This window comes from Homarus americanus, unplaced genomic scaffold (genome assembly GCF_018991925.1).
Source record: "Homarus americanus isolate GMGI-L3 unplaced genomic scaffold, GMGI_Hamer_2.0 scaffold37032, whole genome shotgun sequence".
NCBI lineage: Eukaryota > Metazoa > Arthropoda > Malacostraca > Decapoda > Nephropidae > Homarus > Homarus americanus.
Window position 1 is genome coordinate 6,286,077 of NW_024731852.1, and position 16,332 is coordinate 6,302,408.

At 42.3% G+C, this 16,332-nt stretch overlaps 1 protein-coding gene across 2 annotated transcripts in view; it reads right to left on the bottom strand.

The window, feature by feature from the left end:
- LOC121867979 (alkaline phosphatase-like) overlaps nucleotides 1-16,332 on the bottom strand; it is a 60,042-nt gene that overhangs the window by 20,940 nt on the left and 22,770 nt on the right. For both annotated transcript variants that reach the window (XM_042368157.1, XM_042368156.1), the window contains 4 exons: nucleotides 11,844-11,953; nucleotides 11,350-11,454; nucleotides 7,040-7,155; nucleotides 92-284 (listed from right to left, as the gene is read on the bottom strand). In XM_042368157.1, the coding sequence (XP_042224091.1) occupies nucleotides 92-284; nucleotides 7,040-7,155; nucleotides 11,350-11,454; nucleotides 11,844-11,952 (523 nt within the window). In that variant the 5' untranslated portion in view covers nucleotide 11,953. The remainder of the gene's footprint in view (nucleotides 1-91; nucleotides 285-7,039; nucleotides 7,156-11,349; nucleotides 11,455-11,843; nucleotides 11,954-16,332) is intronic.

Sequence of the window (16,332 nt, forward strand, 5' to 3'; positions counted from 1 at the left end):
CTTTGACTTAGGACAAAAAATAATATAAGTATGACTAACAGGGCATGAAGAGGCCAGTACCTGAGCAGTGACATTCACTCTTAACACTCACCAGTCTCCTTGTTTGCATCCTGAGCCCACTCTAGGATGGACTTCAATCTATTTTCTGGTTTAAGCGAGGAATGACAATCGTTCAGTTTGACATTGGCATTGACCCCCAGAGTATAGTAGTTGGCCTTCACTCCTGTCAGATATGCTGTGGCTGTGGCAGCACTGTCAGGTACCTGCTTGTCCACAGTGTAAGTCTGCAAATATTTGAGTGCAGTTTGAAAAAAAAGTTATATGACTGATTACACATGTTAATATTTCAAACTCATTATTTGGAGGTTTTATTAAAATTATAAGTACCGTGGTCCCTCGGTTAACGAGCGCTTCAGTTAACGAGATTTCGGTTAACGAGCTACCTTCCATAAGATTCTTAACTTCGGTTAACGAGCAATCCCTCGATTAACGAGTTTCTTACGAGCCGACCTCCACATGTTTTTCGCTTGCATTTGGCGGTCCACCAGCTGTAGTATTAGTCCGCCAATACAGTAATCGGTTCTAGAGCTTTATTTCCTTACCCTTTTAGTAAATATCAAGAAGTTTATACTATTCAATAATTTTAAAAGTTTAATATTAAATTTTTTAGTCATTTTAACAATTATTGAACATAATTGAAGGTAGGGTCACTAGTTTGTGGCACGCCATCCAGCCTGCCAACACAGCATACAGGCGTCAGTCTATGTGTCTTTTCAGTGGAGGTAACATCTTGCTTGAGACTCTCTTCAACTAAATGCTTTTTTCTGTGTTTACAAGCAAATTATTGGTCATTTTGAAATATATTTCACATATTGACAATATATAATGCAGTGCAGTGTTGATTTAAAGAAAATAATCTTGAATTACACCAAGAGAACTAAAATTTTATAGGTGAAATGGTGCCATGGGGTGACTTCTCTTCCACCCCAATGCCTTCTCTTCTCCCTTCTCCTCCACCCCCATTCTAATTCCAATCATCATCATCATCATCATCATCATCCAGGAGCCTTCTACATACACACCTCAAAGTAAGTGTACTTTTTTACCTTTTTTGTTGAATTTAGGCAATTTTCGGTGAGCTGGAACCAATTACCCAAAAACCAATTGAAACAATGGTTTCGGTTAACGAGTTTTTCGGTTAACGAGTTTTTCGGTTAACGAGCAACCTTCTAGAACGGATTGTGCTCGTTAACCGAGGGACCACTGTACAGTACTGTAAGTTGGTGTCAGCTATTGATATAAGATTCAGCTTCAGTAACTTTAATAATAAATACAAAGTACAAGATCATTTCAATATACAGTGAACCCTCACTTTACGCGGTTAATTCAACCCAAGGCGGCCCGCATAAAGTGAGAAACGCGTAAAGTGAACAACATAACATATGGGATTAATTGAAATAGAGACCAGGCCGACCCCCAAACTCCACTTTTTCAGACACAATACCTACATTGTAGTAAAAATAACTTCTTAATTTTATGATGGTATGCACACACAATTAATAATTAAGAGAAATATCAATAATATTAGGTTTTTTAACACTTACATTAGTAGAAAAGATGGCTGGGCACACGGGGATGGGGGGTTGGTTCCGAGGCAGAGGGCAGATTATTGGCCCTCACCTGTATCACTTGTATCAATTGTATCACTATCCACCACAGAGGCTTGCAGGGCCTCTTTGTCAAACCCCTCAAAGTCCATATAAGTCCATATCCTCACTATCATTATCACTATCACTGACTTGGGCCGGCTGTGGTGGGTGGCGGGTGAAGAACTCGGTAATGTTTTGATGACTGGGCGACCTTGTGCGCACCCTGCTCGCGCCGCTCTCCGCGTAAAGGGGTACACACACCGCGGAATGTGAGCATTCCGGTTTCGGCAGGGTACCGCGTAAACGTGGAAACGCGGAATGTGGGACCGCGTAAAGCGAGAGTTGACTGTATATAGTACAAGTACATTACTGTAAGAGTCATGTCATAATGGTCTCAATAAATTTGCTGTCTTACTTCTATTTTTTTCTTTTACATTTATCCTCTTCGCTAGTCATCAGCTTGATCACCTGACAAGTCCACACACACGTTCACTTCACATAGTAAACACCCATGCTCTTCATTTCTCTTATTTTATAGCAACATGCTATCTCCACAGAGATGTATTGCAAAATTTATATTGCTATTTAATTCATATCAAGCTATTTTATTTATATATTTGATTCACTTTTTACTTTTACTTTTATCCTCTTCACCACTGATCGGCTCGTTAGCCACTTGGGCGATCGGTCACGCCTCTGATCACAGTACTTTTCCTTTTCTTTTATCCTCTTCACCAAAAGATCGGCTCGCTAGCCGCTCGGGCGATCGGTCACGCACTGTTGGCAAGTACTGGGCATGCACCGGCTCCTGAATGTACCTGAACCCGCTCCAGTGTTGGTCAAGTTCTTGTCTTGAAAGAGCTCACACTCGGTGCCGTCACAACACTCTCTGGTAGATTGTTCCAAGAGTTTACAACCCACACTCCGAAAAAGTTTGCCCTCACAGTTTTCTGGACTTGCAGCTTCTTCAATTTTGAGCTGTGACCCCTTATGGGGCGAGTCAAATTTAATTAAATGTACAATTCAGGTATTGTTTAGTGAAGGAACAGGCAACTTAGGCTTTGACGAGTGTTATGTGCGGACATAAAACCTAACACCCTATTTCTCATAAACCTTTAGTCTTGCCAAACTGCAGATTTGCCAACCACAGGGTTTTTTAGGAACCTAATCTCTGTGGTTGGCGAGGGACTACTGCAATGAACATTTTGCACTTGATAAAGGAATATGTTCAGTGTAATGTATTAAAAACACTGTAAATGTTTTAAAATTGAAGCTTGTCTACTTATTTAGTTTATCTAAGAGCCTTCTCAAGCATTATGTGTAATATGAGCTGGTATTTCAACAAGTGGGCTAATGGCTTTACGACACAGTAACCACTATATATTCATCTTTTACTTTTACCTTTATCCTCTTCACCACTGATTGGCTCGTCAGCCATTTGGGCGATCAGTCACATCTCTATTACGCATTGTTGGCAAGTACTGGGCATGCAGCGGCTCCTGAATCTATCTGAACCTGCTCCAGTGTTGGTCAAGTTTGGTCTTGAAAGAGCTCACAAGGCCAGGGGGCAGCAGTGCACCCCCCACCCGGGAGGCGGCACCAGCTCAGCCTAACGGACAGGAGGGAACGAGCGCCGTGTAAACAATGACATTTTTAACCACACCCTGCAAAATACAGTGTACTTAGCAAATGCTGCAGCTTCTGAGAATGTGGGTGGAGCGGGTTTATTACTAAGAGCAGAGACGTTACCGAGAACAAATTCTGGCTTGAATGTCATGTACACTAATACCGACACGTTCCTTGATAAGAGGGAGTTTGAAACACTATTAAGAGTACACCAACCAGATATTGTAGGAGTTGTAGAACTGTTGTACAAGAACAGGAGAATCGACCCAGAGGAATGTGAGTTCAGTATTGCTGGATATGACTCATTTACGAACCTAACTCAAGAATCCTGCAGGAGGGGTGTGGTTATCTACGCTAGGCAAGACCTTAGAGCCAGCCAGGCGAGGGTACAGGGAGAGGATGTTTTTGAAGAGTCCAAGTGGTGTAAAATTAAATTAAAGGGAGGGGACTTACTTATCGTCGGGTGTATCTACAGATCCCCGAACTGTGGCCCACTAAATCAAAGGAACTTAAGAACCTTAATAAACAATGCGGCGATGCTCAACCCCAGCCACCTCCTTATCATGGGGGACTTTAACTATGGCGACATCGACTGGAGAAACGAGTCCACCCCGAATGACTTGAATAATCCTGCTACTCTTTTTGTAGAAACTCTGAGAGATAATTTTCTGTTCCAACATGTGAGAGACCCGACACATTACAGAGGGGAGCAAACACCCAAGCCACTTGACCTCATCATAACAAACGAGGAGGGTATGGTGGCCAAACTGGAACACCTTGCCCCAGTTGGCACCAGTCACCATACAGTGTTGTCATTCAGATTTAACTGTTACCTAGTTCAAGATAAGGCCAGGCCAAGGTGCAAATATTACAAGGGAAATTACAATGGGATGAGGGAAGAGATGAGGGGTATCAACTGGCCTGACTTATTAAGGTACAAGAACGCAGACACTACGCTGAATATCATAACTAGTAAAATGACCCATTTGATCGATAAATATATACCCAAGACCAAACCCAGTGCTTCTAGGAATACGAGGGGATCCCTACACATGAACCATGCGGCGGTCGACAAAATTAAGAAGAAAACCCAGAAATTCAAGACGTGGGTTGGGTCAAACGATGAGCAAGACAGGAGGATGTATGCAAGAGCCAGAAACCAAGCAAAGATAGAGTGTAGGAGGGCTGAAAAGGAGTTCCAAAGGCTGGTTGCACGCGAGGTCAAGTCAAACCCAAAGGCGTTTTACCGCTATGCAAAGTCGAAATTGAAAACGCGAGTAGGAGTATCAGACCTGAGGCTTGAAGATGGTAGTTACGCAGATTCTGACCAGGATAAAGCTGAGGCATTGAACAGCTTCTTTTCCTCAGTGTTCACAAGAGAGGATGCAACTAACCTTCCTGCGTTTGAGGACAGACGGTTCGACACAGCACTGACCCACATTGTGTTCACAGAAGAGGGTATTAGAAATAAACTGTCCAGGCTAAAGGTCCATAAGAGTCCTGGACCTGACATGGTGCATCCTAGAGTGCTAAGGGAGCTGTGCAACGAGCTTGCAGAGCCCCTGAAGATTCTGTTTTGTAAATGCCTGGATGAACAAATGGTCCCCAGTGAATGGAAAGTGGCTTATGTGAGTCCTATCTTCAAGAAGGGCGATAGGCACTCCACGAACAACTATAGACCGGTGAGCCTGACCAGCATAATATGTAAAGTACTTGAGAGTATTATCAGAGATGCAGCGATGGAACATCTACTACGAAACAACCTTGTAAAAGATTGCCAACACGGTTTTATGCCGGGGCGCTCTTGCTTGACACAATTGCTCAAGGTATTGGATATTTGGACCCATATTCTAGAACGGGGTGGTAATATCGACAATATTTACCTAGATTTTGCCAAGGCTTTCGACAGTGTACCCCACGAAAGGCTAAAAATCAAACTGGAAGGGTACGGAATTCGGGGAAATGTCCTAGCGTGGATAGAAGACTTTCTACATGAACGCAAGCAATGTGTGGTGATTAATGGCACGAAATCGTCATCTGTGCCTGTAACAAGTGGGGTACCGCAGGGTAGTGTATTGGGCCCGCTGTTGTTTGTTTGTTTCATAAATGATATGCCTGACGTTGTACACTCCTCCATACAAATGTTTGCCGATGACGCCAAGTTATTTCGGGAAATTAAGAACCAAGCGGACTGTGAAGAGCTGCAGAAGGACCTCTATGGGCTCCAGGAATGGTCGAAGGAATGGCTGCTGAGATTCAATGTCACGAAGTGTAAGAGGATGCACCTGGGGCGTACCAACGGTAAGGAGGCGTACCATATGTCCCAACGGGATGAAGAAAATGTACTAGTTGAGACTGTGTGTGAGAAGGACCTAGGTGTGTATGTTGACAATGAGCTGAAGTTCTCGGGCCATTGTGAGAAGAAGGTAAATCAGGCAAATAAATTATTGGGTCTTATAAGAAGGTCGTTCAGATATCTAGACGGTCCGTCCCTCGTGACGATCTTCAGGAGTGAAGTGCTTCCCCATCTGGAGTACTGTCACCCCATCTGGTCCCCGAGATATGCTAGGGACTGTCAGTTGGTTGAAAATGTTCAAAGGAGGGCCACCAAACTGGTGCCTGCACTTCGGCATCTCAGCTACCCTGAGAGATTGGAGCGCCTGAACTTGCCTAGCTTATACTACAGACGGGCAAGGGGGGACCTAGTTGAGGTTTATAAGCATCTCAGGGGGCACTACTCAGTTGAGTGTCCTTACTTGGAGCTGGCGGACGCTCGCCCCACAAGGGGTCACAGCTCAAGATTGAAGAAGCCGCAAGTCCGGAAAACCGTGAGGGCAAACTTTTTCGGAGTGAGGGTTGTAAACTCTTGGAACAATCTACCAGAGAGTGTTGTGACGGCACCGAGTGTGAGCTCTTTCAAGAGAAGACTTGACCAACACTGGAGCGGGTTCAGGTACATTCAGGAGCCGGTGCATGCCCAGTATTTGCCAACAGTGCGTGACAGAGACGTGACCGATCGCCCGGGCGGCTAGCGAGCCGACCTTTTGGTGAAGAATATAAAGGAAAAGAGACGTGACCGATCGCCCAAGCGGCTAACAAGCCGATCAGTGGCGAAGAGGATAAAAGTAAAAAGTAAAAGTACAACACTCTCTGGCAGATTGTTCCAAGAGTTCACAACTCTCACTCCGAAAAAGTTACTCCTCACAGTTTTCCAGGCTTGCGGCTTCTTCAACTTGACCCCTTGTGGGGTGAGCATCCGCCAGCTCCAGGTAAGGACACTAAACTGAATAGTGCCCCTTTGATTTGTCCATTGCTCATCCAGTCTTTTCTCAATAATTATTTGGTACATGTATTAGGTTCTATGATTAACTGTTGTGAATTTAGTATTGATGCTACATGTTTCCTGCGAGTGGTGCACGAGCAGTGCAGTATAATGAAGAGGAACACAATGGGTGAAGAAAACGTGGGAGAAGTAGTTGTGGAACAGGGGAAAAAGATAACTAAGAGGAAGAAAATAATCATAAAAACTGGAGGAGGAAAGGCAAGAAGGGTTTGTGGTACAATACCTCATAATTCACATTAGTTTCCAAATCCATAATATATTCACAAACAGCTATGAGTGTCAACATGCACTTCACAAACTAAAAAATTCCAAATTCCACCTATTGTCTACTGATTTCCAATCTTTCTTTGTAAACCTTTTTGGATTCAAACTTTTGAATGGCCAGTAACTTGTATCTCGTTAAATGTAAAAAGTAACTCACCTTCAGAAGACCAATATTGGGAAACCTGTCCCATACCAAGTAACCCTCCTCGCCTGAGTGGCCCTTCTTCTGTCCCTTCAGAATCCGTCCAGCAGTGCCCACAGTGATGCCCATACCTGCAGCATACACAGTGGATTGATATTTGCATGAAAAATTACTGGATACTATTCACTTAATGATAAATAAAACCCCATGTACAGAATGGCCTTGTGAAAAATACATAACTTCTGCATACTGTACAGTACTGTGCAAGATAAGCTTTATTATTGGCATATAAGTAACCAAAAAGCTCTTATTATCCAGAATTTTAAATGTGAAGATAAAACTTGCATATTTTCACATGAAAACTAAAAGGAATATGCAGTACAATACACAATACTTATACAGTGTAAATGCTTTAATACAGTACATGTACAGCACTTTTTTTTTTTACATTTACTAATTATTTAAATTTACAACTATACATACAGTGGCGTATGGAGTTAGAGAAATACAATACTGTACAGTATTGTACAGTACTGTATTGTACAATAATAGTGTCAAAATTTTTCAAGTAAATTCCCAAAGGGAATTGCTTTTGTTACAAACATATTTCTATATCTGGGTAAAATTTTATTTTAACTACCATAAGTATTTGGATGCTTAGATTCGAGATAGGCTGTATTGGGTAAATTTTAAGTTTTGATCATTCCTGTACTTAGACATGCAGACTACGTTGTTTTTTTTCTGATGGTTTGTGATGTGTTATGAACGATTTCTATTGGAAATCACTAGTTTGGAGTTACTACCCTCCCCACCTCCGTTACCGTTGTATGTTAAGCGTTATTTTTGACACTTTTTGGCCCAGTTTATTTTAAAATATCATTACCATAGTAAATCTAAGCGTTTTCTTTACCCTCTGACCCGCCATCTTACGAAAAAATTCCGACCATCAACTCGTCCATTGTACTGTAGATACATTGAAGTTTAATATACTATATTCCTGGATAGAACGGTTGTTGTGGTTTGTGACTCCACCCACAAAGTATTGCCATCCTATGTACCGGACATTAATTTAATTTGTTGCATTGCAAAGCTCAAACACTGATTAGATTCTAAACATTAATCTTAGAAAATTAATATAAGCCTTATAATACTGTACTAATTTTCATAAGCCAATGTGTACCGTAACTGAGATCGATAAATAAGTCTGTGAAATTCCCAGTGTATAAAAGGGAGCGTGTATTATGAATTCAATTCATTTTGAACGCCCTTCCCCTCATCAACCAGGCACCATGTGGGTTGCTGGAGCTGTTGAGAGGCGGTGGCCATTAGCCAATAAGATGTCTGACACAGGATGTCTTTAATTCACAGGGATTAAGATCTTAAATTGAGGGCGGCAGATGAGTCATAAGCCTATGGGTGTGGCCGTGTCCAGGAGGTATGGGTCGACCCTAGGACAAGACGAAACTTAGCTGTCACGTCACAAATGAAATTCTTGGCGCAAGCCATGGTGTGGTAACATCTCGTATGCATCCATAATTGTTGTCTCAGGTATTTGATTTCCACCTGGTAAATAAATACCGATGTATCCTGTGATTTGAGGAATGTAAAAAGATAAGAGATGAGAGGTAAGGTTGTGTCACTGACTCATGGAGTCAAGATAAATATGTGCCAGAGTAACCTGTATCCCCAAGTGTGGGGAGTAATAATAATTACTGTACCCCCTGTACACGAACAAGCTTGTGACGGGTGTTTGAGAAGTGCTGTTAAGTGTTAATAAAAGTAGTCATGAAATTGAAGTGTGGACGACCAATCTTTGTTGAGTGTCACTGTAACAGAATGTTACCAGTAACCTATAGTTGTACTTTTGACTGAACATTGGTCCTGTTGACGTGAATACTTGTGTGGATGATGTGGAAGTAAGGCCAAACAGTCTTTGGAGTGTGTATCAATGTTTATGTAAATTTGGTCAAGTCTCGAGTGTACCCCAAGGAGCGGTTCATGTGCATATGTTCTGGTAAAGTGTCAAGTATTCAACTTCACTTTAAATAAACTATTTTTATTGTTGTTGGGTTATCAGTATCCTACAGTATCACCTTTGTTCTTCCCCATACCTTGATAACATGAGATACAAATTAAGGAATCCATGTGCCCCAGACCTCGCCATACTACCACCGGTTTAAGAGGATAAAGATTATCTGTATACCGTAAGAAGTAAATTAACTAAGGCATAGATAACAGAAGGATTAAATACAGCTAAGAAAGAAAGAAAGAAATACTTTGAGAAGTTGAAGTAGAAAATAAAGCATAAGCCAGTAGAATGAAAAGAATAAAATGGAACAAAGTAAATAATAAATTAAAAGAAAAGTAAAAGTAATAATAGTAATTTTCTCCTGTACACCATGTTATAATGATCGTGATTTATGATATTTTGACCTGAGATGGTTTTTCAGGAACGTAACCCCATTGCAAATGGGGAATGCCTGTACAGTATAATAAGGGCCAATGTAAATTTGGGGTAAATTCACACATGTGCTTCAATGCTGCAAGTACAGTACAAACATATGATAAAAAAAATATAAGTAGTTTTCTTAAGGTTATGTATAAATACTGATCCCACAAATGTACAAATCAACAGGTAGTGATTAAAAAATGCTTAATAATACTCTTATTTGTAATCTTATTTCAAATAAAAATGAAGATTTTGTAAGATGTTCAAGTGAATTCTGTGGGCCTTCAGTGGAAAAAGAGACACTGTACAGTAAAGACTCTTGACAAGTACTGGGCATAAACTGACTCCAAGATGTATCTGTACCTGTGCCAGTGTTGGTCAAGTCTAATCTTGAAAGAGCTCAAACTCGGTGCTGTCACAACAAACAGGCAAATTATTCCAAGAGTTTACAATTCTCACCCCCAAAAGTTTGCCTTCAAAATTTCTGGACTTGGGGCTTCTTCAACCTAGAGGTGTGACCTCTCGTGAGGCGGGTGTCCGCCAGCTCCAGGTGTGAACAGTCGACTGAGTAATGCCTTCTGATATGGTTATAAAATTGAAATAAGTCACCCCTCATCTGCCTATAGTATATAAGCTATGCAATTGCAGGGATTCTAATCTCTTTGGGTAAATGAGGTGCCATAGCACAGGCACCCAGTCTAGTGGCCCTCCTTTGGACATTTTCAATCAACTGACAGTCTCTAGCATATCTCAGGGACCAGATTGGGTGACAGTACTCCAAATGGGGGTTGATTGACTGATTGTGGTAATAACATCATTTGTGACTTAACAGCTTAGGTCATATGCCATAGAAATAAACAAAGCTTAGAAGGCAAAAAACAAATAATGCAAGGCAAAAATAATAAATAGCGTAGAACTTTCATAAAAACCATCTAAAATTCTAAGTGTTAATCGATAAAACTTAAAGCTTGTGTAGAAGGCTGGCTTCCTCCATGAAGGAGAAGATGCCTACTTCCATGCTACCCGCTCTCTCCCCTCCAGCACCAAAGAGAGACGGTAAGACCTGTCTCCCCCCGGCACCCAGAGAGGTGCTTATGATGTAAATCTCTAAGACTCGGGCACTCCACCAGGAGGTATCAAAGTGTAGGGGACCAGGCAGTAATCACCATCCAAACGGGGAAACACCTCACCCTTGAAGAGCGTTACGTGGGACGGATGATACAGATATCTGAAGAACCTTCTTGTAAAACCTACTGCACTAGCTTACTTAGTTGCTTGATTCACCTTCTTCTCACAATGGCCTGAGAACTTCAGTTTCTTGTCAACATACACACCCAAGTCCTTTTCACATTCAGTCTCTGTTAATGCTGTTTCTTTGCCCTATTGGGACATGTGATATGCCTCCTTACTGTTGGTGTAAGGGGCAGGTTTTTAATTATCATTCTCCCCTTGCTGTATATCATGTGTAAAGCAGGGACTTCATATTATGTTTAATAAATTACTACCAAGCTATGAGTGCCTGTGTGGGCCTATGCCATAAGCCAATCGCAGTGATCTGTGAATGGATGTCATGGGCACAGCTGAGCTGAGTGATTAAGACTGGGGCATCACCAAGCACACAACCACCGTACCCTTTTTCAAACTAGTCTGTTCTAGAGTGTTGTGTAAGAGACCTGGTGTGTGGTTGTACTCGCTCTAAAAAGTATCGTTACAATTTTGTGCGAAACAACATGACAATGGACAAAGTATTTTGAAAACCCTATCGAGACAACAGGAATTGGGGTGTTCATTTTAGATTCATCGGACTCCTCCGTAAAGATACTTTTAGAGCGAGTGCACAAGAGACAGGTGGGACATTGTAAAAGACTCGACTCACCATCACCAAGGAAGAGGATGACATTCTTAGCAACGTTGGTGAGCTTGGGTTTGTGGAGCGCCTCGTTCAGGTCCTTCATGGCCAGGTCATACCAGTATGAATTCTCTGGAAACACAACACAACATCAAGACGAAACAGACCAACTTGGTAAACCTCCAAACATCATTTTTCTTTTTCATAATAGTAATACAGTATATATTATGTGTGACCTTCCCTGACCATTATGTGATACCCGGAGCTTTTAAAAGACCCCCTGACCTTTAAGTGGCCCCTGAGTGAGCCCCCAGCATGGTCCTCCTTACCCTACTGTGTGATCTTCCTCCTAGCCTCCTGTGGGATTCCCTCGGCCCCCCATGTGATCTTCCCCCTAGCCCCCTGTGGGATTACCCTCGGCCCCCCCCCTCCTTGACCCATGTGTGATCATCCTCCTTGACCCCTGTGTGATCCCCCTCCTTGACCCCTGTGATCCCCTCCTTGACCCGTGGATGACCCACCTGTTTCTGCGGGTTTAGGTGATGGGTAGACGACCTCAGCAGCGGAGTTGGCAGCCATCACTACCAGCACAAGGGCGACACACGGCCAGCCGGAGCCAACCATCCTCATCCTAGGAGAGAGATACTGATGTTATTTTCTATTCACAATACAAGAATTCTTAGTGTTTACTGTATGTTGATAATTCTGTTGTTCCTGGGCTCGGCTACAACCAATAATACTGACTCTTACTCCCGACAACTGGCTATATAGGCCTCACCATTATATATAATAACGATTACAACATGAGTACAACCCAAAGGAAATAAAAGATACCGCGTTAGGTACTGTGAAAATAACCCTCGGTGAGGCTCATAGAAGGGAGGATATGTGTATGTTACTGTCTATTCATAATACATGCACAGTCCACAGACATGTTCAAAATTTGGAAACAGCCCGTAGGCAGCCGTCTCATCACACCGCCAGCCACAAATTGTTGGTGTTTCCTTTTTTATTACATGAACCTATGCGAAATATAGATATCACTAGTTCAGGGGCGGATCCAGAAACTTTTCAGGGGAGATTCATTGCTGCCATTGGTTTTTATGATTGGAATATCCAAGAAATATCCATGAACAAAATTACAGTAATATTATCTTGATTATTTGCTAAGTTTTGCAACAAATTGCAATCTCATTAGTACGGCACTGTAGTGGATTCCTCCCCTACAAGCACCGAACCTTCTCGAATTCCCTAGCCTACGCCTCCAGCGCCGCCTACGGAGCGGGGGTCAACTATCTACCCAAGCCTACCCCCGCCTTATAAGACCTGACACCGCTGTGACCAGCCTCTTTCTACCCCGTGCCACCAGGAAGCAACACCTCCTCCGTGCCAGTCTGGCGGCTCCCGCACCACCTTGGCGTCCCTCAAGCCGCGTGCCCTCCTCTGGCACCCTCACCACCCAGCTCTCTCTACTCAATGCTTGTAACCATGCTGCCTACCCAGCAACAAGCTGCATTGTACATCCAATACAATATGTATACAGTGAGCACATTGTGAGTTTCCTTTCTCCATCCCATTCCGAGTGTGAACAAATATCTCTTAACCCCACAGCACCCCGGGTTCCGGGAACGAATCTGAGACACATTCGTTCCGTTTTCTCAGTCGTTCGGGAACTAGGTGAACACGTTCAGTTCAGGAACTAACTTCTCGCACATGAATGAGAAGTCTAGGACACGTGTTTAATAAACCCATTCATGTGTGGGAAGTTAGTTCCTGAACTGAACGTGTTCACCTAGTTCCCGAACGACTGAGAAAACGGCTGTTTGTTACGGAAGCGAGTAAGCTGTGTATACCTTGACGCCACCGTGTCCCACACTTGTTACTAATGAGAAAGATACGGAACAAAAGTATAAGCATAAAGAGGAAAAATAACAACAAACAGATTTCAAGAACAAATCTCAGATTCTTAGAAGTTCATCTAGAATTGTCTTTGATCTGTACGTGCAGTTCTTGCCAGCCGCTCTAAAGTGTTGCTCCAACACTTTTTTACCAGCATGTACTGTATAGGTACTCCTGAGCATGCCGAGTCCGGTGCTATCATCGACAGTTCGATTGCGGAATAATTAGTGGTTGTAATGATGCTTGGAATATTTTAATGAAATTTTTCACAATGCTTACTTCAGTACTCTCCAGCTATTGGTTTCTCAGGTATTTGGTTGGTGCTGTTATGTTCTAATGGATGTACTTAATTACTGAAATTAATCCCACCAAATTTCATGTCTGAGTGATAATCATATTTGGGTGGAAAAACGCATAAGGGGGGACCCTTATGCGTTTTTTCCAGGGTCGAGAAAAAACGCGATATATGAGATTTTGTTCAAAATCACAGTACAGTAGTTGAAACTGAAGTAAAGCTTGGACGTTTACTGGATTTCTACTTTCATTCTCGTTAAGGAAATCTGTGTTATCACGGTGGTCACGGAGAGCATGTGCTGGCAAGCACATTAGATGACTCAGCCTCAACAGGCTGTGTACAGTTTGAGGCTGAGGCAAGTGGTTCATTGAAAACAACAACAATAACAACCACACACACACAGGACTTAACTGGTGAAATAATTTAGAATGTTTATATGCTTTGTTGACGGAAACAAGCCACAAAATGCAGCCTTTCTCTTTGGAGCCATCACCATACAGTACCAAAAGTGTAGAACAAAACAACACAAGACGTCAGATCACTGGTGGCTAGTCTTGGAATGAAAAATAAAACACCAATTGACGATATCTGACCAAGTGCATATTTCACTCACTCAGGACCGCATTTAGGGCCCACTAACATCCCTTCTGTAATTCCCTTCCCCTCCCAAGAATCCCCCCACCCTCACTACAGTTCTTACTGCCCGGCTCAGAAAATAGTTAATAGTAATACAGTAGTATTTAGTGGACTGGGGGGAGGGGTGTCACGGGCACATCTCATTCAATAACACAATAAAATTCAGGTATTAAAAACTGGCCGAGAGATTTCTTATTTTAATGATGAATGTAGGCAACTCAGGGGCTACAACTTATAAAACACCAACGTACGAATTTAACTTCCATGCACCGCATAGTAAACCTACTTCAGATTCCATGAAATCGTAATCGACTATCTTCCAGTATTAGCCTATAGCTGGCTAACTACCTTGAAAGTCCATGTGCGAAGCAATTGCTTGACGTCAAGTCAGGCTCAAAGTAAGATTTCAGATCAGCTCAACCCGTATCACTTCTAAACTCCCCCCTCCCCCCACAGTTACCAACACCCGCTTAAACCAGTGTGGACCGGTGTCCACTGATTGACACTCATTACTGCCTATTTAGTCACTGTGACGGTCAGGGACTTTCAGCATCAAGGCAAAGTTACGACCAAGAACCTTGCTCCTCCTGGGAGACAGAATGCCTCGTCCAAGTTGTGTTACCAATTGCACTTATCGTTTTTTGTTAGTTTAAAATTACTTAATGGAGTAAACATCTGCGAGAAGAAGTGGAGTTGCTACTGAACAGTGTGCACAGTAATATGAGACACTTGTATTAATTTATGCATTCAATCCCTTAAATATCACACACATTACGGAGAGTGAAATCATTCACATGGTCGACTAACCCATTTTAAAGCGCTGTACTGTAGTATAAACTGTAGTTTAGTTAGCAGAAAACCAAAAACAAACTTGGAAATACATATAAAATGGCCATGCTGGATCTAGACATGAATTAGGTAATACTTAATTAACCAAACCCCGCCCAAACAAACCTAACTATATTGTTTATCTATCAGACCAAAACACCCAGGCCAATAGAATAACATTAGACATAACAGTAACCTGGGGAGCAGGTGTTCGCCCATGTAAACTGACCCACCCTACAGTGACTAAGGTGAGATTGAAGACCTGACCCAACAGAGGTCACGGGTCACAAAGGGAACCAGAGTTCTCACCGCCGTGTGATTAGTTAAACCGGCGCCATGACCTTGTTAATTCAAGGAATTGCTATCCAGCCAGTACTTCTGACACTTGACCAAACAAGCCTGTCTAGACATACCCAGATTAGTGCTAATTAAGAGAGGACATCTGTCGGCCTGAGACCTCCAATATAAAAGCCTTCAGCTCCTTCCACAGATATAACAGTGAAGGGGTCAGCAACACTTGCTCCCCAGTCCCGCTCGTCGTCTCACCAGTTGCAGTGAAGAGGTCCGTCAGTAAATGCAAAGAAGTCTCAGTCCAGTCCATCATGTGCAATCTACTCATTGTGTCAAAGTGAGTGCTGGCTGTGTAGAGTGTAGACGGTGGTAGTGTGGTGATCCATGATCCTCCCCAACGATCGACTAAGTGGAAGTGCCCATTTTACTTGTTAGGTAATAAGAATATACCATAATCTACTATATATTGTGTACGAACCCCCATTAACCCCCCCCCCCCCGTTGAACTAGTAAAATAAAGCTGTAACACGCATGTGTTTTATATATTACACTTGTACTGAACCTGTATCTTTACACCCACGAGTCACGCGACCAACTTTCCTCACTCTACAACCCTACTACATTATAAATTCTTACCTTACCTCTTCATATGAGATTTAACCTCATGTAACCAAATTTAACTTTAATACTATAAAATAAGCATTAAGCATCGATAATGAATTATAAAACAATGTTTTCTGTCTAATCCATGAGCATCTCTATACAAATTGTTCCTTGTACAGTATGTCCATTAATGTACTTCCATGCCTTAATTATGGTCAAACAGGGACGAATTTGAGTAACACTCATATTCGTAACAAAAGCATGGCATGTAATAATTAACGACTGTTCATAAAACAACAGCAAGCATAAAGAGAAGTTTGATATGATTGCGTAAATATGATTAACCTTATGACACATTATCGTCATTCGAACGTACTTGCAACAGCCATGGGGGGAGGGGGTTATGCCAGTGCAGTACTCTATCACAATTAACTAATTATGATTGCCTAGAAATATAC